General features: G+C 39.1%; 1 protein-coding gene across 2 annotated transcripts in view; it reads right to left on the bottom strand.

The window, feature by feature from the left end:
• XRN2 (5'-3' exoribonuclease 2) overlaps positions 1-21,769 on the bottom strand; it is a 100,434-nt gene that overhangs the window by 1,543 nt on the left and 77,122 nt on the right. For both annotated transcript variants that reach the window (XM_061587991.1, XM_061587992.1), the window contains exons 22-29: positions 20,000-20,097; positions 19,835-19,914; positions 17,444-17,500; positions 16,283-16,351; positions 15,963-16,097; positions 14,930-15,066; positions 6,801-6,870; positions 2,265-2,409 (exon numbers count right to left, since the gene is read on the bottom strand). In XM_061587991.1, the coding sequence (XP_061443975.1) occupies positions 2,265-2,409; positions 6,801-6,870; positions 14,930-15,066; positions 15,963-16,097; positions 16,283-16,351; positions 17,444-17,500; positions 19,835-19,914; positions 20,000-20,097 (791 nt within the window). The remainder of the gene's footprint in view (positions 1-2,264; positions 2,410-6,800; positions 6,871-14,929; positions 15,067-15,962; positions 16,098-16,282; positions 16,352-17,443; positions 17,501-19,834; positions 19,915-19,999; positions 20,098-21,769) is intronic.

Here is a 21,769-nt window from a genome sequence, read left to right as displayed (position 1 = left end):
TGGGAGTATTGCCAGCTGAACCAGCACCTGTGGCAACAGGCCTTTATTTTGTAACAGGTGACAGCATTTGGTGGGCTGATTCCATGTGGGATGTCCACAGACCTATTGGAAAACAAGGTAATAGAACCCTTCTGTATGTTTTTTTTTTAAAGAATGTTAACCATTTGTCCCGATACAATACATCTATTGCTCTCACTATGCATGACAGATACATTTGAGGGAGAAGTAAGTTCCTAGAACATTTTCAAAATGAAGCCCAAACCTGAATCCAACAGTTCTGGGATCCTATCTGGGCAATCTTTTTAGAGAGACAAAAGGGTCAAAGTATACCACGAATAATAATCAGCACCATCCACAATATTTGTAATCTGCAAGTGCCTTGCATCTAACTTCGCATCTCTGTACGCCTTCCACCACCAAGCATGCGGAAGCTACTTATGGCAATCAACAACACATCTTCTGCTGTTCTGATAAACTGGAAGGAGCTTGTATGATGTGCTTTTTATCTGCAACTGTGAGACTTGTACAGATGTGGAGAACTTCAGCTTTTTATTTTCAACAGCCTTGACTGATGAAGACAAGAACTTTTGAATAGGAACTGGCTGTATATCCAAGTAATGTTTGTCTGAGTGTTTGGACAGCTCCCCGCTACAACTGTGATAAGAAGCACCCACCAAATGCTCAGGACAGCTTGTCAACAGCTTGATGCAATTTCAATAGAGCTTTCAGTTTCAGGTGTTTATGGTAAGAATTGCTAAAACACTTACACTCTCATGCAATCATCCCAGTAAAGCATGAGTGCAGTCCTGAGATATCAATGGATTACTGAGTTTTAGTGCTAGCAATGAAATTGCATCAAGGGAGCTTGGGGAAGGGCAGAGAGAATCAAGATTTGGAATGCATTTCTGTCTTTCAGATTGTGTGCAATCCTATATTTATAAGATAGAGATTACAAGAGGGAGATGAGATTATTCATAATTACAACAGGTAGAAATTTATTTCCCTAAAAGTGACTATGCAGATCCATACTATGGAAAAATTACCTAGGAAACAAATGTTTAAAAAGAAACTATACTTCTAAAACAGCTGATCTCAGCATGAGAGGGAAGTGAAACCTCTTCATACTATGCTATGGCTGCCTGCCAGTTTAGAACTGTTAGTTATTCTTGAAATAGAACTAAAGACAACAGTTTGATTCTTATATTATTTCAAAAGCTAAGCTTCAGTTCCATTAGGCATCTCAAGAATTTTCACATCAAGGTACACCCAGTTTAGTGTTATTAATTATACATTTTGCCAAACATACACAGTTTTCAGCTGGTTAGCATATAATATGTTTACTTATACTGATTTGATTCAATATTGTATTTGCAAAAAGAAAAATGAGTTGCAAGAATTCAGGACTTGAGATAAACCTTATTTTGATTTTTAAACATGGATACTAAAAAAGGCAATAGAATTTTCAAAGGCATAAGGAACCTGTGGCCCTCTACTTGTTGTGGATCTTAACTCCCATCAGACCCAGCCAGCATGGGCAATCACCAAGGCTGATGGAAGATGTAGTCCAACACCACCTGGAAGCCACAGGTCCCCCACCTCTATCCTAAAAAAAAGGCAGGACCATTCACATAGAAACTCATTGCAATAAGAACAGATCTACGACATCAAGAAGACAAACATTTCTAGATGACTGCAATAAACCAGCCAAAAAGAGTCTAGAAAACAAGGGAGAGATCCTATATAGGTGGAAAGTGCAGCAGATGCTCCAGTTCTTCATCTTCACCATGGAGCAGTCATTTCTGAAGGATTAGCCTGGAGGCAGTAAATGGATCCTACCAACAATTCTTCTGGTAATGACAATCCTTTGTCGATGCAGATATTTTAAGCATAGGATATGTGAAAGTTGCGAAATTCTAGATATTGGCCACAGTTATTCATCCTTAAACCCCATTAAAATTAACAGGACAATGTATCCCATTAATTACGAGTCTCAACCACAACTAGGTCTGCTGAAAAACTCAGTGGGTACTGAAGTACCTTGTTGTACTCTTTGCTCTGTTATTGTTATGTGCCTTCAAGTCGATGGTAACAAATGCTTTACCCACCTAATATTTCTCATCCCTCCTCAAAACTATACATTTCGTTTCCCCCCTGAAGCTAGAGAACCTCTAGCTTTCAGGATTGAGATTACATTATCATCCCCCGCTTTCCTCCAAACATAGCTTGCTCGAGGACCATACAAAAACCACGTAGTGCTTTGTTACCTGCCTTCCCCTTTCCCTCCGATCACTGGGCCTTTGTGGGTAATTCATTGGTCCTCCTGGGCCTTGGTATTGAGTTTGCTGGTATGGTGGTCCTTGGGAATGAGGCATGCGGTTCCAAGCAAGAAGAGGAGTGGCCCCTGAATTTCTGAAGAAAAAATATGTATATCATAGGTACAGAGTTTATTATTTTCTGTCTGAAGGCTATAGCTTTGTAACTAACATTGTATGTGAGGTATGGCAGACCTCAGTTCTATTTAGTCTATCGCTTACACAAAGATTTAATGCCTCTTAAATATCAGGCCCATTGTTATTTTTATAACAATGTTGTCCCTTCCCTAATGGTGGAACTTTAATAAACAAAAAACTAGAAAACTAAAAACAAAATGATATATGTTGTCTTTTCACTTCCATATGTTAATTGGCAACAAACATATGGAATAAGAAAACCTTTGCCAAATTCAGATTCAGGTTTTTACAATGCCCTGAAAGGATCTGGTCCATTTGGTACTGCTGGCTCTCCAACCTGCTTCTCTGCACTGATTTAAAGTATAAAAATAAATTGTATCAGCAAAGCGTAAAGTTATTTCAAGAGTAAACAAGTGTAAGAGTGAGGCTTTATTTTCTGGACATCCAGGCTAAATCTGGGAGCTCATTCTTTCTATTTAATTGCAGGTTGCAAATGAATTCTTACTGCAGAGTAGTTTGAATCCAGGGTAGGGGCTTTAGCCGTTATCTCCTCCTGTCCATTATTCTACTTAATATGTCAGAAGGTCTGATCAGGAAGAAACCTTTTCAAGTTCTATTGATGTAGTTTTCAATTGACCACAGTGACCTAGCAACATAAGCACTAATTGGCATGGACCAACCAACATTTGGTATACAGTTTATATGGAAACACAAATGCAATGTTGATTATCACCAAGAATGCCATCTTAGATAACCAGCAAGTAGAAGTGCTTTAACTGTATCAGTATAATGGAACAGGTATATATATACATGAATATTCCCTATCAGAATAAAAATACATATTCAGAAAAATGTATAGTTATAGTTGGGACATAAGCTCTACAACCAACAGGATTTCACCAGTCTTACTAAAAATTCAAAATTCATTTAAAAACAAAAACAGTTAAGCAAAACACTGTATTATTAGCAGTACCAAATAGAAAGTAGCTAAAAGGTATCTGTCTAGCTACATTATTAATATCTTCCCATCTGGGGAAAGTATTATTTATTGATTGGATTAATATTCCACTCTTCCTCCCAAAGGAGCGCAGGGTGGCAACATAGCAGCAAAACAATGTGACAACAGCAAAGTACTAGAAATACCAACATTTAGTGTATTTGGGCAACATGAAACAAATATACAGTGCTGCTTTGGCCTATATCTTAATCTTAAGAAGCAAGTCAATGTGGTAAAAAGGAGTTAAAGGAACTCTACCAAAGCTAGTAGGCCAGGATTCAAGGTATAGTGCATTTTTTTGTTTCACAAATCCAAAGGGATTTTAGACTTGTTTCTTTTAAACAGCAGCAAACATCTCTTGAAACTACTGTATACACACCTGCCTCCTCCCACCAAAGGCAAATGGAGAAGCCTAATTAGGTAGGAAGTCTATGTGTGGCCATTCAACAACTCCAGCCTCCAAGCAATGATTAGTGAAAAGAATGGATGCCACTCAGCAAGGATAGCAGAGTGTTACTTTCCACAACCAGCACTCCGCTGATTGTCATTAATCAGTCGCTAATGATTAATCAGTAATTAAGTCACTAATGTGGTGAGAAGCCAGGAATTACTGGTTGTCGGCTATGAAATGGCTTATACTCTGTGATGAACTTGGCTTCCTGTATGTTTTTTCCGGTTCATGAGACATCAAAAAATAGTGGTTTTTTGCAACATTTTCTATAAGAATATAACAATGGTCCTGTTGCATTAGACCAAATATCCGTATTTACTCCAACATTCTGTTATTTCCTTTTTCTTACAGATGAAGTGGTGGTCATATATTCTACCCAATCTTGATTAAAACTTTATATGCTGGCCAGGCAGGTATCTTCAGGTGCCCAACAGCAAAACAAGAATGTGATGATGTTTGACCTTAGCAGCTAATTCTCACAGAAGCAAAGATTACGCCATGAAGTTTCACCTTTCAAAAGTAATTTAGGAAGTAACTGAATCAGCAGTTTAAGAATTGAAATCATATCTTATAGACAGGCACTGCACTTCTATGTAAATACATCTCTGTGTTATGTTTATACCCCAACCTTTCTTCCATCATGGATCTCAAGGCAGGATATATAAGATTCCTAGGCAATCTCCCATCTAGGCATTGACCAGACTCAGACCTTCAGCAGGGTTGCTGCAACATATACCTTCAGATCATGTTCTGGGGGCTATAGATCCATCTGACACATCAACAGAGTATTATGTGTGCAGCTGAAAATACTAAAAATAACCAAAGTTCTGTTCTTGAGAGCTACTCTGTTCTCCAGATAGCATGCTGGTATGGGTGTGTCAGAAACATATTTTGCGGTATAACATCACTACCTCGTAAGTACTCAGGCCCCATAATGCAGAGCAACATTTGAAATATTTCCTTCTCTCTTAATATTTGAGAATGATTTCCTTTTTCTTACAAGTGAAATGGTGGACATATTTCCTACCCCATCTTGATTAAAATTTGACAGGCCTGCCCAGGGAGGCATGATTTTTCAGGGAGCAAATCTAGTTCATGATATCCAAGAACAGTCAGGTGGTATAATACATATATATCCATGGGTTCTTCAGAGGGATCTCCAAAATAAACTGTATAGTTGCTAGGAAAGATACAAGGTCCTCCTTCACCTGCCCTTGTGGTGAGCACATCTAAACTGGATCAGCAGACCAGAATTGCAAACATTAATTGCTCAAGAAGACCGACTGGGTAAGTGCTGGGGGGTGGGGTGGGGAGATAGCTCTCTACCTTTTCGTAAAATATTGCAAAAATCTTAAATATGCAATCCCCTCTTCTTATTTAACTGGCCTTCCCTTTGGCTTAGAACAAAAATGACATCAGCTAAGCCAACTGCTTATATTTGTCTTAGTTAAATGCAGGGTTCTTAACTGCGATGATGAAGCATGGTTACATAGGTGAATTTGAGATAATTGATAATCACAGAGCTGGGAAGATTGTTGTTAATCTCATGCGCATATTCAACAAGTGTGGCATGATCAATCTCAGATGCAGGGAGGCTCAGAAAGGTTTAATCTTGTCATAGGGAGGTTCACAATGAAAATATAGCATCTTACAATTTGCTTTCATTTAATATAAATACAAAAATCCATGAGAACATATTAGTGAGTATTCTTGATTACAACTATAAAGAGTTTGCATATAAGAGATAAAATTGATACAAATACTGTTCTGGTATTAGTAACATTCAATACACTACCGATTAACAAGAAGCTCTTATTACAGAAATACTATGACAAAGCTTCAGCATACTTGAACTCTTTTGAAAAATGACCTTTCTATATAAGGAAAGTATAGCTTTCATGTTATGTCATTGGTCAGAATTCCAAAAATAAATATATAGGAACTGTGATTTCACACAGAAAAAATAAAAGGGGATTCACCAAATGTGGTAAGGAGCAGAATCCATTCGTGTAGAATCACAGTCCAATATTTTGTTATCAGTTGTTCTCTTATAGTAAAGAACAATACTTACAAAGAAAACATATGCTCGAGTTAGCAACCATTTATCTGTATTGTCTTATTTTGCTCTACAGATATAATAGAATTATTCACAGATACACTTTCCAAACCCCAGGATATCTGGCTTTAAGGGCATACAATCAGCTTCTCAATGAAGAGACACACATATAAAACATCCCTTATTATCAAACCATGTCACATTCTCTCTGTTCCATGGTACTTATTGGACTGCAGATTCCTTAATCCTCCCCAGAGTCCCTCCTGCATTTAATTCAGTTCAGCCTTAAGTAGTTAAAGAAACTGTTTTCAGTGGCAACTAATAACTACTGACCTACAGTGACACTGCCCTACAATAGACTTGTCAGGCCTGAAAAAGCTGTACCAAAGAAGCTGATTAGGACTTCAAGAGGTTTGTAGCAAGAATCAATGGCTGGTCTGTACTAATGCTGTGGTTCTAGCACAGTGATGATAAAAGTGGACCACCATTAGTTATGCCTCATTAAGCTCCACGACTCTCCTAAAAAGAAATTTGTTTAGCCTGTCCAAAACCTAATGCAGTTTTAAGCTGTCTGTGTTGAAATTCATAGTGCTTCAAAAGCTTCAATGAGCCAGAGGCCAAAGAACCCAGAATGCTACACTACACTAGAAGCATCAACAGCAAGGTTCATTTTGAAGTTTGTGATTATTAATGGAAAGTTTTTTCCTCTAAAGAACCCATTAAAAAACACACCCTCATATGTTTAGAGAGTTAAATGATGCAAAAATATAAGATACAGAAATTATAGAGGAGGCTGTTTTGCATTCAGACACTTGCATATGTAATTAAAAAAACTTTAACTAATACCTGTCAAATCTTTGTGGCGGCTGTTGAAATAGAGGAGTAGGACCTTGCCATGAGTCTTGGGGCCTAATATCTGTAAAATAACAAACAAACAAAAAACCCACAAATGTAAAACAGTAAAGTAAAATGCAAATAGGTATGTGTATTTTAAGAGCTATTACAAAGTAGCTAAAAAAAAAATCTATACATTGATAAAACTAAAAGAATTCTAGAATGCTTAACAATGACAAAGAACACTCTCACCAAAGTCAGTATTTAGCAAATATCTTGGTAAAGGTAGAAAGCAAGCTGTCCCTCATATGATGTGCAAGAGTGGCTTAATTTCTAAAATTCAACTGAGACACACTTTGAAATGGCAGCTGTGAGAACAGAATTAATCTTTTCATTGTTATCATTGATCATATGTCTTTTAACTGATCAAGTTAACTGTAGCAACATTACTAAAATATCAGGTGCCCTTCTGAGACATGGAAAAATATGAAACAATTTTTGATTAAACAAACCAAAAACTACCAATCGTTCTTAGAAATACTATTTCAATATTTTATTTTTATAATGTATTATTGCAACATACAACTCCTCCCACCCTGCAAAAACAAGAACAGCCCCATAGATTAAAATTGGCCCCCATGAAAATCAACTAAAGCACTAGTTGATTGGCAATCTCATTCTTGTGTCCACAGAAGAAAGTCCCACTGTGTACAATGAGGCATTCTCTCTGGTAAGTGCGCAAACGAATGCAGCCTAAAGCTTGCAGCCCTACTATCTGTAGGGCAGCACAATATCTCAGAGAGGAGGTCAGGTCTCCTGCTCCCCTAGTGCATTCACTATAGCTGCCCAGTTTCCCTGCTTTTTAAAGTTTGAAAGAAATACCTGTTGTCTATAGGTACGTTCTTAAACTGCAAGGTTTTTTGCCTATTAGTGAATAAATATAAAGTCACATTTGCATTGCAAGACAACTGTTTTTAAATGCTGTTGAAATTGTATCCAACCTCAGCAATAAATTCAAAGATGGCTAAAAACCACCTTAATGGTGGAGGAGAGATGGGGTGTGTGCGTTGCTGGTGGTCCTGTGTTTATGCCAGAAAATCAGTTTTAAAGGTAATTTCTGATTTCACATTTCTGATCTTCCATAACCATGGTGAGCAGTAGTCAGATACATCCCTAAGCCCTGCTGAAGGGAGATGGAGATGGATCATTCTATTCTGTGGCCTGTCCTAATTGCTAAACCATAGTTTAGCACACTGGTGGGGAATCTGTCTTGCAGTGTCTGCTAGTCTGTCATGACTATCTTATTGAGGGAACTCCAGGAGTTCTAGAGGTACAGTTGGTAATCACTTGTATAAGTCCATCTTTATTTATGTATTTTTCTGTTTGGGAGGGGTATTTGTCTGAGAAATCAAGGTGTAGATATTTGTCAATATATTGTTTTGTCTCTACATGGTAAAATTTTTCAAGTCCACTTCATTTTTGTTTTCTTAAATCTCATCATATTCCAAGAACATTAACTTGTGAACTTAGCATACCAGGCTTTTTTATTTTATTTTCCAGGACATCTTTTTATAAGTGAATCAAAATTAGAGTATAGCAGGGTAATATGGTCAATCCAATCTAAGCTCTCTTAGAGCTAGCTATTGGGGTTAGTGATGTTCCCTGATTTGACACTAATGTGCCAATTTTCAACTGATGAATAATTGTATGCTGATAGCTTGCAGGAGTCAAGTGGAGTCTGGTAGTACTATGTGAATACAGGCTTGGATTTTGCTGTCCTAAGTGTATGATTTTATTACTTTCATTTTAGTCAGTAAACTTGTCAATTAGCTGACTTTCCACTAATCAAAAAAAAAAAAAGAGGAAAAATGACAAAAAGCATCTTTCAATCAGTAAACATGAAGCCTTGGCTTTGATTGCCATGCTGATTACATAAGTTGTCACTTCAGTTGCTACTGGAGAGGGTAGCTTAAATCATTGCATCAGTTCAAGGAATTGCTTATATTCTCAAGACCAATGAAATATTTACTGTCATTTCTCCTCTTATGGTCTATACCTTTCTGAAATGTCTGGCTCTTATTTTAATGTATTCTCCCTTATCAGGTTTCTTACATATCCATAAAGAATGTTTAAAAGCTGGTATTGGAACTCTTCCCATTATTTAGATGCCTGGTGTGTACATTCCTTGAGTGTTTTCAATGTTGTCTCTTCATGTGGGATTCAACACTTCATATCGACATTTGGGTAACAGAGCTGCACAATTAAGGAAACGTCCAGACTAGTAGTTTTTGAGCTATCATCTCTTAATAAATGCATGAGAAGGTGACACAATATATCCAGTCTGTTGCTTATTCTCATTTCACACTTCTCTTCCATATTACTCTGTCTGATATTCTGTTTTCTCCTTTTGTGGGTGAGAGGAGTAATAGGGGATGATGGAGTTGAAGGAAGAAGGGCTAGAATGCATTATCTCCCTTCACCATTTAAAAATATGGGCCCTGCCCATGTAATGTGTTTTCTGTTAGTTGTCTACAAAGGTGGTAGAGCCTCCCCGAAGAAGTACGACTGGCGCCTACGTTTCTATCTTTTCGGCGCCAGGTTAAGACCTGGCTATGCTCCCAGACATTTTAAGCGTTTATGTTATAATTTAAATTTTTTCTTTTTTCTTTTTTTCTTTAGTTGCTGCTTGTGTTTATTGTTTGTTGTCTGATTTTATTGTTGATATTTTGTATTTTATCCTTTTTGTACACCGCCCAGAGAGCCACTCGCTATGGGCAGTCTATAAATGAAACAAATAAATAAATAAATAAAATGTGAACTGCTACATCCCTTATAAACCATTAAAGTTATATGTTTCTCAGAACAGGCTGACTGGTCAGCATCAAGATAATTTTAGTAATACTTAGTCTTGACATGGACTTGACCTTAATTCCTACATCTCCCATGAATGTTTTTGGGTGGGGAGGAAGACTGAATAGTTTTTTAAATATTATTTATTATTTATTTATTACATTTATACCCTGTCTTTCTTTTCATGATAGAAACCCAAGGCGGCTTACATATGGTTCCCAGGCGGTCTCCCATCCAGGCACTGACCAGACCTGACCCTGCTTAGCTTTTGCAGGGTACTGGCCTCAGGTACCTTCAGACCATACTAAATTATCATTGCAATAGTGTTTGCTTCCTACAGTAAATATTCACAAGATTTGTACTATCTTAATTTCATTAATTTATGAATGTGTGATCTTACCTAGTTAGTGTTTAAGGAAGCTCACGTCTAATTTTTAAGTGCTTCAAATCCCTGCAACCATTTTGGATTGTATTCAGATAAGGCCTACTCAGAGTAGACTCTTTGAAATTTATGACAGCAAGTTAGCATCAATCTGTCTAAGACTAACAATGAATACCACCCTTTGTTGGCCTGTGTGACTGAATTCATCTGATCAAACACTACCCAAAGCAGGAATTGCCAGTGTTCAAAATTGGGCTGGATTTCCTCCAGCAAAGTTACACTGATGTCAGTCAGACCAGCCTGCACCGTGCATGATTCTTTCAAGTGCTATGATAAAAGGTTTCTGTTCAGGTCAGACCATTAAAACATAAGTCATTCAGTCTGAAAGTGCATGGAGTGGGGCTCAGGTTTCCTTCCAGCCATCCCTTTTTTTAATGCTCCAATTGACAAAGGCAATGTGGCATTCCAGTAAATTATTGCTAGGCCCTGATGTCCTTGAATATTAACACTTTAACAGGAGCATTACTATCCTATCATAGTGTATCCATTAGAAACCAGCTGCTATAATTATGCTGCACTTAAACACCATTGAAGAGAATCAAAGGTATCACTGAAACTGAAGCTTTTGATTGATATATGTTGTGTTTTGAACTAACCAGAGATCTATTGATTAGATATTTTCTTTCATTCTGTTTACTGGTCCATTTATTTAGAAGAACAGAAGACATTTAACTGCATAGCTTGTTAAAGTGATGTTGTTGCTGGTACTTTGTAGTATGTTGTACTTTTGTGCTAAGAAAAATCGTAAGTGGGTAGTCTTTTAGCAGTATCAGATGGTTGCAATGCCTTCTGTCCTTAACCACAGTTCACCCTGTACACATCTTTCTAATGCAAGTTATAATGAATGTACTTATTTACTCAGATTTATAGCCCACCTCATCTGGAAAACTTGTGATGGGTAACAAGATACATACCTGAGCAAAATGGAATAAAACTTCATCAAGTTAAAACTTCTTTAACATTGCCTTCACTTTGCTGAATTAACTCTGAGCCCCTGTGCAAACCCAAGGCCTGCTCCCACATATGTGTGCAAGTATGTCAGAAAGTTATTTTTCCCCATCTTCACTGCAGACAGGCCACAACATAGTTGTTTAAACAATCTTTGCCATTCTATAAGCAATATATATCCACTAATAGGCAAAAAAAAAACCTTGCAGTTTAAGAATGTACCTATAGCCAACAGATATTTCTTTCAAACTTTAAAAAGCAGGGAAATTGGGCAGCTATAGTGAATGCACCAGGGGAGCAGGAGACCTGACCTCCTCTCTAAGATATTGTGGTGCCCTACAAATTTGTCAAAATGCAAGCACAATTTGGGTTGGTCTTTCACAGTCCAATCCACTTCCTGTGTAGCTTGGAAGCATTTGATAACATGTGCCTCTGAGCATATGGTGAGTGGTGGCATCACCTGCAAAGACGGAGTATTAATTTTTTTTGTATGTTTGTTGGTGTTCTTACTTTGCTTCTTTCCTGTGTTACTACTGTTTCTACAGAGAATCTAACCTAGAAAATTATATTTCTCTCATTATTCATCCTAGAAATCTGTGTCAAATTTATTTTTATTAATTTCAAAGCCTTTTTATTGGTCAGTTGTCATATGATGGTGAAGATAGCCTTTTGTGTTTCAAACTAGAGATTATGTTCTATTTCTATTTTGGGTGCATTAACAGTTGAATCTGAAACTGCAGTTTGATATAAAATCAGACTGATTACGTTGCTACTTAAGTAATGATCTAGCTCTTGGAAAAAACAAACTTGGCCTGCCCAAGATGCATGTTTTCAGCCTGCTATGCTTAAACCACTCCAGTTAAGGAAACGTGGGCATGGTCAATTAAAAACAGTGCACACGTAGAATTTTGGTAGAATATACAGTATTTTGCTTCCCACTGTTTTATGTTGTGCAAACTGAGACATTCCTCATGTCCATTGGAAACTATTCTGCAATATAGTCAGTGTCACTGTTCCAACTCCATTTTTGGAGTTTTTTTTAGTGTTGCAAAGTGTTGCTGTACTTCACATATTCACAGAAACAGAAGCAAAAGAAAATGTTTTATTATAGGAAACATCACTAAAATTGCAAAGTAAATCAAACATATTTAAAGCGACTATCTGAACTTTATCAACTGTCTTAATATTGTTACTTCCTCCCTGCTAAAACAAGATCAGCACAGCATATGTCTTGTTTCTGTTATTTGGGCTGATTGCAGGTGTTGCCACCACTCACCATATGCTCAGAGGCACATGTTACCCAGTTCTTCCAAACTACACAGGAAGTGGATTGGACTGTGAAAAATCAACCCAAACTGTGTTTGCATTTTTACAAATCTGTATTGATTGATTTATTGATTGATTGATTGATTGCATTTATATACCACCTCACAGACAAAGCTCTCTGGGCAGTTTACAACAATTAAAAACATTAAAGCAAATATACAAATTTGAACCATACTAAATTAAAACCCATAAAAACCGATAGGCAAGTTAAAACACATGCTTTTCAAATGCTGTTAAAAATGCCTGGGAGAAGAGGAAAGTAGGGCAGTACAATATCTCAGAGAGAAGGTCAGGTCTCCTGCTCCCCTGGAGCATTCACTATAGCTGCCCAATTTCCCTGCTTTTTAAATTTTGATAGAAATATCTGTTGGCTGTAAGCACATTCTTAAACTGCAAGGGGTTTTTTTGCCTGTTAGTGAATTTCTCTGCTTTTCAATCTGGGAGATAAGAAATGGGATCCTGTGCAAGTTTGCTGAGAATGGATTGATCATTTACATGCTTATTGAGTTCAGTGGGTTTATTCCCCTGCAATCATGCTTAGGAAAGGTGAAACTGACCACAAGGGATGGGGAGGGAAGGAGGTGGAAGGGCGGAAGAGGGAAGGAGTAGGGAGGAGAGGAAGAGCAGAGGGGAGGAGGGGGATGGGAGTAGGCAGGAGGGGGATGGGAGGAAGGCAGGTTGATTATTTGCATGCTTATTGAGTTCAGTGGGATTTACTCCCATGCAATCAGCCTAGCATATGTAAAACTAACCATGGGGAAAGAGAAGATGGAGGGTTGGAGTGGACGGGGGAGGAGGAAGAAGGAAGAGGAGAGGGGAGGAGGAAGAAGGAAGAGGAGAGGGGAGGAGGAAGGGAAGGAGGGGAAAGGCAGGTCTAATCATTTGCATGTTTATTGCGTTCAATGGGATTTACTCCCGCACAATCATGCTTAAGATAGGTAAAACTGACCGAGGCGGAGGGAAGGAGGGGATTGGAAGGGGATGGGGGAGGGGCAAAGGAAGGGAGAGGGAAGCAGCAAGAGGGAGGGGATGGGAAGAGGAAGGGCAGGTTTGATCAGTTGCATACTTTTTAAGTTCGGTGGGATTTACTCCTGTGCAATCATGCTTAGGATAGATGAAACTGACCTAGGGGAGGAGCAGGGAGGGGGGGAGGAGGAGGGAGGAAGGGGAGATGACTGGATAGGTGGGCACTAGGCAGACAGGAAACCCCTTTCCTTTCATTAAGGAAAAATTGTGAACAGTATCATTCTTTTTCAGGGTTTCTTCCACCTTGTTATTCTACAGCAGGCACATGTAGTCTCCCACCCAAATTTAAAACAAAGCTGTCACTGGCCACATCCACACCAGACCTTTATTTCCCTTTAGATAGTCATGGCTTCTCTCAAAGAATCCTGGGAAGTGTAGTTAGTGAAGGGTGCTGAGAGTTGCTAGGAGAGTCCTCACAGAGCTTCAATCAGAGCGGCTGACTGTTAAACTACCCTGGCCACTGGAGCTCGGTGTCAGGGGAATAGGAGTCTCCTCTCAGCACCTTTCACAAACTACACTTTCCAGAATTCTTTGGGGGGAGCCATAGCGGTCTAAAGTGAAATAAAGGTCTGGCCTGGGTGTGGTCCCCTGATTAGCCAAGCCAAACAGCTGTGAGTCTGGCTTTAGAACACTGACAGTTGGTTCTTACTGAGCATGCATCATTGACTTTAATGTTAAATTTCTTAAATTAATTAAAAATCAGCTAGACATTTTTATAACTGTTAAACTGCAGAGGATGAAGGTCAGAGTATGGGGAAAGGTCAGTAATAGGATCACAGGTACTCTGTGAACATGGCTGATTTTTAATGAATTTCAACAAATTAAGACAACACTGGCAGAAAATAGTCAAACGGGTCTGGATTGTTTTCTCTTTTACACTTTGAACTCTCGATTCTCTCTGATTGTTTTGTGTATCACCATGAAAACTTAGAAAGTTGTTCAGCAAGCGTTTCTGAGTTCAGGACTATAATTTTTGTAAGGTTTTATTTTGAAATGAGCTTATGGGAAGCATCAGAATGGCATGGGGGGTACTTTCAATTTAACATTGCAGAATGCGAAACATCCATGCTGACTATACTATACAGCCACTCTCGTGCCTGTATAATTAAAGTTTCCCCATCAATTAATTCCATCTTGTTATGTTTTAAAAAGCTGCCTAAATAGAGCATTGCAAACTCAAGCTCTTTAAATGTTATTGAGTTATACATGGGTAAAAATAGGCATTTATACAGTGCTTTAGACATTGATCAGTAATCCCTACAACAGCCCTCTAAAGTAGGCTTGTATGATTATCATCCCTGTTTTATAGAGGGAGGGCTGAGATTGGGAAAAGGTGGCTTGCCTAAGGCTGTGAGGGAGTTTGTGGCTCACATGAAATCTGAATTGGGGAATTCCTGGATCATCCTCTTAGCCACTCTCTACACCAGTTCTCAATCTGCACTGTGAGCAAATGTTCAAACGGCAATAACTAGATGTTCAACTGTGATGTATATTTTGGAGGTGGGATATAAATATAGTAGAAGAAAATAGAAATGGGGGGAAAACTTACTTGAAAGCAATTTTGGAATCTGTTGTGGTCTTCCCAGAAGCGGTCTGTATGAATTTCCCTGATTGTAAGCTCCAGGGGGAGCAATATTGCTGTAAACTCCACTTCCTGACTGTCCTCTGTCCCTTGACATTGCATGACTGTAATATGGAGGTGGGGAGGGAAGTGAATGTCACATGGAAAGATGTCACAGTTTAGATCCACACATGGCAACAAGGACAAAGCTCACATTTGAGACCTGAACAATGGTAAATTTCTACAACTCTGTATAGACAAAGCAAGATATTCATAGGTTAGGAAATCTATGAATGGTGGGATATGGAGCAGACATTGTGTGCGTCCACCATTGTAAAAATCAAGAGTTGTGAGAGTAGGGTTTCTGTACATACAAATGTCTGCACACTCTGACAGATTTCCTCAATTATTTCTCCTACATTAAGAGACAGGAGGAAATCTGAAATTAGATGAATGTACATACTTTTGTACATATTGATGGCCCAGTCACACATCATCCAGGTCTGAACCAGTCCTGACTCTAAGGTATATTGGCCCAACTTACGGAATTAAATTGTAGCCATATTAAAAAGTATTATCTCTTAGGTAATTTACAGAATTATAAATGCAGCTGGGCAACTGAACAAGATTCCTCAGAAGGCTAGGAAATTTTCTTCCTTTGAGTTTTCATAAAAATGCAGGTCAGGGATTGTTTTGGGATGCTCTCATATATCAGGTACTACGGTTCTAAAGCTTAGTGAGTATAAAAAAACCTCTTAGTTGCTTGATAGAGAAGGACACAATCTGTCCCAAGATAATACAAATTTGTGCAGTCTTCTTAAGGGTGTTTTTTTGGAGGGTTAACCATTCCTTTAATCTAACTCAAGGACTAAGAATATTTCATACAACCTTAATCTACACAGCATTTAAAATATGCCTGGTTCAATTTCAGTTCCATATTTTCCTTGCTAAAACATGAGTGAACATATCTATATGAGCAGAGATCACAAGACCAGCAGTAGTTAAAGTCACTGCTACTTACCCCAATGTCCTGAATGATGACTGGTCCAAGTGAACCTGCCTTCTGTCACGGTTAAAGCCAAGCTGTGGCCTCCAAGGTCTGCCATCATTGTTAGTTTTCTCCCAGTCACCTGGCTTCAGAACTGGTGGAGGCTTTCTAAATAATAAGACAATGAAGTTTAATTAAACAGGTGCCACAGTTACAGATTTGGAAGAGACCTAAATGCCATCAAGTCCAACTCTCTGACACAGGCAGGACCACCCACAGAATCAATCCCACACATGCTACAATGCAGCAAGTGGTTAAAAAAACCTGGTAAGCAGTACATAAGGATTACTTACTTTGCCCCAGATAACATCACTGCTTTAAAAATAAAGTCTTCTTCGAACTGTGGGTCTTTAAAGTTGACACTAAGAATGAAAATATTTGAAAAAATATGAAGAATTAACACACTGTCTGTCATCTGACATCGAAGCTAATAACTTATTTGCTCTGTTAAAATAAGACAAGGTGAAGATCAGTGGTGAGAACCCGCAGCCCAAGGACCAAATTAGGCTAACCAGGCTTCTAGTATTTATATCTATCTGGTATTCATATCTGATCTGTTTTGGGCTGGCTACACCCACTTGTCACTCACCTGATGGCATATGATGTCTGGCATGGGATAGGTAAAGCCATGGCTGTGAAGGAACAATCAGGACCCTTACAGGGTGCTCCCAATTGTTCTTTCACAACACTGGGTTGCATTCAGTGCCATTTAAATTTGTCACTGAATGCAAGCCCTGCTGCTTGTGAGACAGGATTGGTTCCCCTAGGGAGCGCCTATTCTGTCCATATGCAACATGATGTGCATTTGGTGCCAAATTTAAACTCTAAGCAAATTACTCTGGATTGTTTCTTTGCAGGTCCAACTTGCATCGGGTGCCAAATGCAACCCATGTTGCTTTTGGACAGGATCAGTTCCACCTGACACCACACACTGTCAGATGACTGTCAAATGGGGCACATTTAAGGACTGGTCACTATTTGATGTGGCCATTCATGTGGTTCCCCATCCCAGTGTAGATACAATTACCTCTCTTCCACCCCTACTGAGGTGTATTCGACCATGCTTTATGCAGGTGACATACTAGCAGAGGTAATCAATATACATAGACCATTGTTACTGCTAAGATGTCAACTAGCAGGAGACAGCAGATCACTCTGCAATGAGGAAAGGAAAACACAATCATCATCTGAATGCAGTTTAGAGTAAAGTATATTTGATCCATCATTCCAAGAAAGGGCCCATATTTTCTGAGATTAGTTGCTTAGTTGCCTGCAAGCCCACAAAAGCAAGAGCCTGGAAAATAAGGAAACATCTAACCTCATAGGTTCAGTGTGTCCCCCTCTCCCGCCAAAAGGAGAAGCCAGCCATGAATTGGTGAACTCCACAACTATTGAGGACTTCATACCATGATCTAAAACATGAAGCTGGATAACTTCACACAAACACAGTTTACCTTATTGCAGAATTCTGTGTCAGATCACGCAGCATTGGCACAGGAGAGTGCACTGTCCTAATGGATATGGAAAAATGAAACAACTGTTCATTTAGAAGAAAAACTTGCTTGACTGCAGAGAAAATGTATCTGATGTAAACTGGCACTGGTGACTAGAACATCTGCTCCTTAGTTAGTACAAAAGAACGCTTAACTGACCAAAGTGACCAAATTCTTGACAGTAAAGCTCCACAAATATTTTAGACACTGAATAATATTTCTAAGACAAAAATCCCAATAACAAGTATTTAAATGGTTCCTCCAATACTAAAAGCAGCTAAGGCAATTTGCTTTAGTCCAAGCAAAATGGTAAAGAAATTGGAAGGGTAGCACGTTAACATTTCAAAATGACTGCATATAATATGCTGTCGAACAGCACAGAAAGTAGCATGTTCAATACTAATAAAATACAAGATGGTAGAATTTAATCAAAATGCAGTGTCTGTTTTCAAAATGAAATGCATTTTAAGTTTTGCAATGCTTACATCATGTTAAACCATCCCCTTGGTGTACGCCAGCACTTTTCACCATTTTCAGACCCACCTTTAACCTCATCCTCATTATTCTTATTCCCCATTCTAGCTAATTTCCTCTAGAAACAGAATCTTTCTAATTCTATTGAAATCCTTAGCAACACACGTTCAAGTGGCACCTGGTTGGCCACTGTGAGAACAGAATGCTGGACTAGATGGGCCACTGGCCTGATCCAGCAGGCACTTCTTATGTTCTTATGTTCTAACTGAAAACCAATGGCATACATTAAGCAGCTTTGATCTGTGTTGTGATGGAGATCAAGAAAATATGTACTAATTTTATTCTGTTTGGAGAACATTTATTTATTTATTTAAGTATTTATAAGCCACACTTTCCATAAAAGTATATCAAGGTAGCATTACAAAATACAAAAACATGACAGAATTAAAACCAATAATAACATCGCTAAAAACAATAATAAAAGCATCCATAAATACTGCATTAGTTGGAAAAGAAAATCCATATTAAAAGGCCTGTTTAAAAAGTTCAGTTTTCAGTAGACACCTGAAAGAAAGAAAGAAGGGATGGTTTCTATCGAACTTCAATTTGGTAGGGAGTTCCACAGGACACGGCCTGTCATGCTAAAGACTCAGTCCCTAGTGGAGGCCAACTGAACCTCAGGGGCATGAGGAACCACTAAGACTGCCCCATCAGAAGATCTCAGTGACTGAGATGGAACATAGGGAGATAGGCAATCCTTAAGGTACTTTGGGCCCAAGTTGTGTAGGACTTTGTGAATTGACACAAGTACACTGAACATGGTCTGGTAGCAAATTGGCAACCAATGCAGGTCTTCCAGTAGCAGGGTAACATGTTGCCAGTAATCTGCTTCTGTGAGCATTCTGGCCACTGTATTCTACACTAGTTGCAGCTTCTGGAGCAGATACAAGGTCAGCCCCACATGAATTGCATTACAGTAAATCTAGTCTTGAGGTTACCAATGCATGGACCACTGTGGTCAGGCTATCACAGTCCAGGAATGGTCACAGTTGGCATACCAGCCTAGACTGCCAGAAAGCACTCCTGGCCACAGAGCTCATTTAAGCCTCTAGTGACAAAGATGGATCAAGAAGTACCCCCAAACTGTGTACCTGCTGTTTCAGCAGGAGTGCAACCCCATCCAGGACTGGCAATTGACCTGTCTCCCAGACACAGGAACCACTTACCCACAAGCCTCAATCTTTCCATGATTCAAGCTCAAGTTTATTGACCCTCATTCAGTCCACCACTGCATCTAGGCACCAATTCAAAGCTTGCACAGCCTCTCCTGATTCAGATGTAATGGCAAAATAGAGCTAGGTATCATCAGCATACTGATGGCAGATACTATTCCCAATGGCTTCATATAGATGTTCAAAAGTACTGGGAACAAGATAGTACCCTGTGCCACTCTACAGTATAAACGCCAGGGGCTAAGGAGTACTCTGCCAATGGTACTCTCTGGACCCTGTAGGTATGAACGGAGCCACCACAGCATGGTACCACCACTGCTCATCCTGCAGAGCTGGTCCAGAAGAATACCATGCTCAACAGTATTGAAAGCTGCTGAGAGATTGAGCAGGAGGAGCAGGGTTGCACTCCCCCTGTCCTCTCTATAACGGTCATCCATCAGGATCACCAAGGCTGATTCGGTCCGAAACCAGGCTTGAACCCAGACTGAAATGGATCCAGATAATCAGTCTCATCCAGGAATGTCTGCAGCTGTTCTGTCACAACCCTCTCAATCACTTTTCCCAGGAAGTGAATATTTGAGACTGGGCAATTTAACAAGGAGGTATTCTTCATCAGCAAGTAAATCTTACTGTAAGCTATACTTACTCATCTGGAAGAACTGGATTATCATTCACAGTAAGTTTTCCTTGAATACCATGACACAGCTCAGGAGGCATGTCTACTGGCTATTGGGAAATAATAACATCCTGATCAGATGAGTTGGACAAGAATGAATGAAATGTAATTTGCATTAGAAAAAAATTGACATACCTCTTTTTCACCAGACTTGTACTGTTCAAGAATGAAATCATGAAGTTGATGATGTTTCCCAACAAAGAGAACATCACCACCAAGACTATTTCTTCTGTCTAGTGAAGGAAGCAAAGTAATAACACTTCATTAAGAGCAACCTTTAGAAAAGGTGAAACTTACAAAACAGGCCCATGTTTTTACTACTTGCACTTGCAATACAAACAAAATAGTTTTCTCTAGGTTTATCATCTATTTGAGATAGTACAAGGATGCTACCTTGATGCGTGTCTTCTTTATTCTTCCATTGATGTGTGAGAAGACAGCATCCATTTGTTTTATACTATTGCTAAATGTAAATGAACCTTTCATGGCTTTATCAGAGAGGAAGGAACCCTGGGAGTCAGGCATCAAGTCCTTGCTCACTGTGCATCAGGCATTTGATTACGTAGGGGAATTTATTTATTTGCAGCATTTATAACCCACGCTTTACTTATTGATTTATAAAAGTATTTATATACCACCCTCTCATAAAATATGAGTGTGTGTACAGCAATATAAAAACAAAAAAAACATTAAAACACTACAAAACAATCTTTAAAATGATTGGCTATTCAAGAAACTTCCAAATAACTGTTGGCATACAAAACCCTTCAGCCAAAAAGACTCTCAGAGTGACTTGAAAAAAAACCACAGCTCTGAGATGGTTCCTGCCCTTCAGCTCAATCTAAAAAAACTATGACACTTGAGAAAAATGGAATGGGAGGGAAAAGCAAGCTTAAGCACAAGTTCTTAAGTTACAAGCAACGTCAGTGCAGTTCTGGCTATCTTGCCATCCCTCCCCTGAAGCACTCTTCTCTCCTAGCCCATCTCCAGATCAGATCTAGGAGAAGAGCAAGTGACAATGTCCAGGCTAGGACAACAGGGCACCTCCTGCCACACAGATATTCCCCTTTAAGCCAATAAGAACATACCTTAGGTTCAACTGAATAGAAAAAACTAAGCAACTCCTACCACCATTTGTACAAATCCCATAGCTTGTAGCTGCTCCTCAGTCTGGACAACAGATTATCTAGCAAAACCACTTGGATGCTCCTCAAGGCCTGTTAGTCTCCCCAACCCCCATTCTTTCCTGCCTGCCACAAGCATAAGGCTGAACTTCATTTTCCTCTGCTGCCCTACCCAGCCCTAAATCTGCAGGATCGCTAAAGTCTACAGTACCAAGTACCTGACATCAAGGACCATAATAAGAACTTCAGGATACTACAGTTTAAAACTTTCTGGGTCTCAAGTTTTAACATTAAATTACTACTGAAAGGAAATGTAAGATAAAGGTGACCAAATGCTATGTTACAGTTGAATTAACAGAAGTATCATCACAGATGCAAGAAGGAATAATTCAACTCCTCTTCGCCTTTGAGTGGATTATTTGTTACAGACTTGGTCACAACGTGATTCAGAATACAAGAACAAAAAGGAGATTCAGCTTAAACTGTTGTCCTGCCCAGAGTCCGAGACATGAGACGGAGGTGAGGTTTGGTCTAATTCTGTGTGAGCAGCAGGGTCTTGTCGGAGTAATTAGCGATGAACCAATGGTAGAAGTTGGCAAACCCTAGGAACTGCTGAAGATCCTTCTTCGTTTTGGGAGACTGCCACGTGAGAACACTGTGGACCTTGCCTGGGTTCATCCCCACTCTGGTGGGAGAAATGTGGTACCCCAAAAAGTACCGCGTGGTTAAGTCAAAGCAGCACTTCTCCAGCTTGGCGTAGAGGCAATGTTCCCTGAGATGT

This window comes from Rhineura floridana, chromosome 1, assembly GCF_030035675.1.
Source record: "Rhineura floridana isolate rRhiFlo1 chromosome 1, rRhiFlo1.hap2, whole genome shotgun sequence".
Classification (NCBI taxonomy): domain Eukaryota; kingdom Metazoa; phylum Chordata; class Lepidosauria; order Squamata; family Rhineuridae; genus Rhineura; species Rhineura floridana.
Note: the sequence above shows the minus strand (reverse complement) of the source record. Positions and strands in the feature narration are given on the sequence as shown.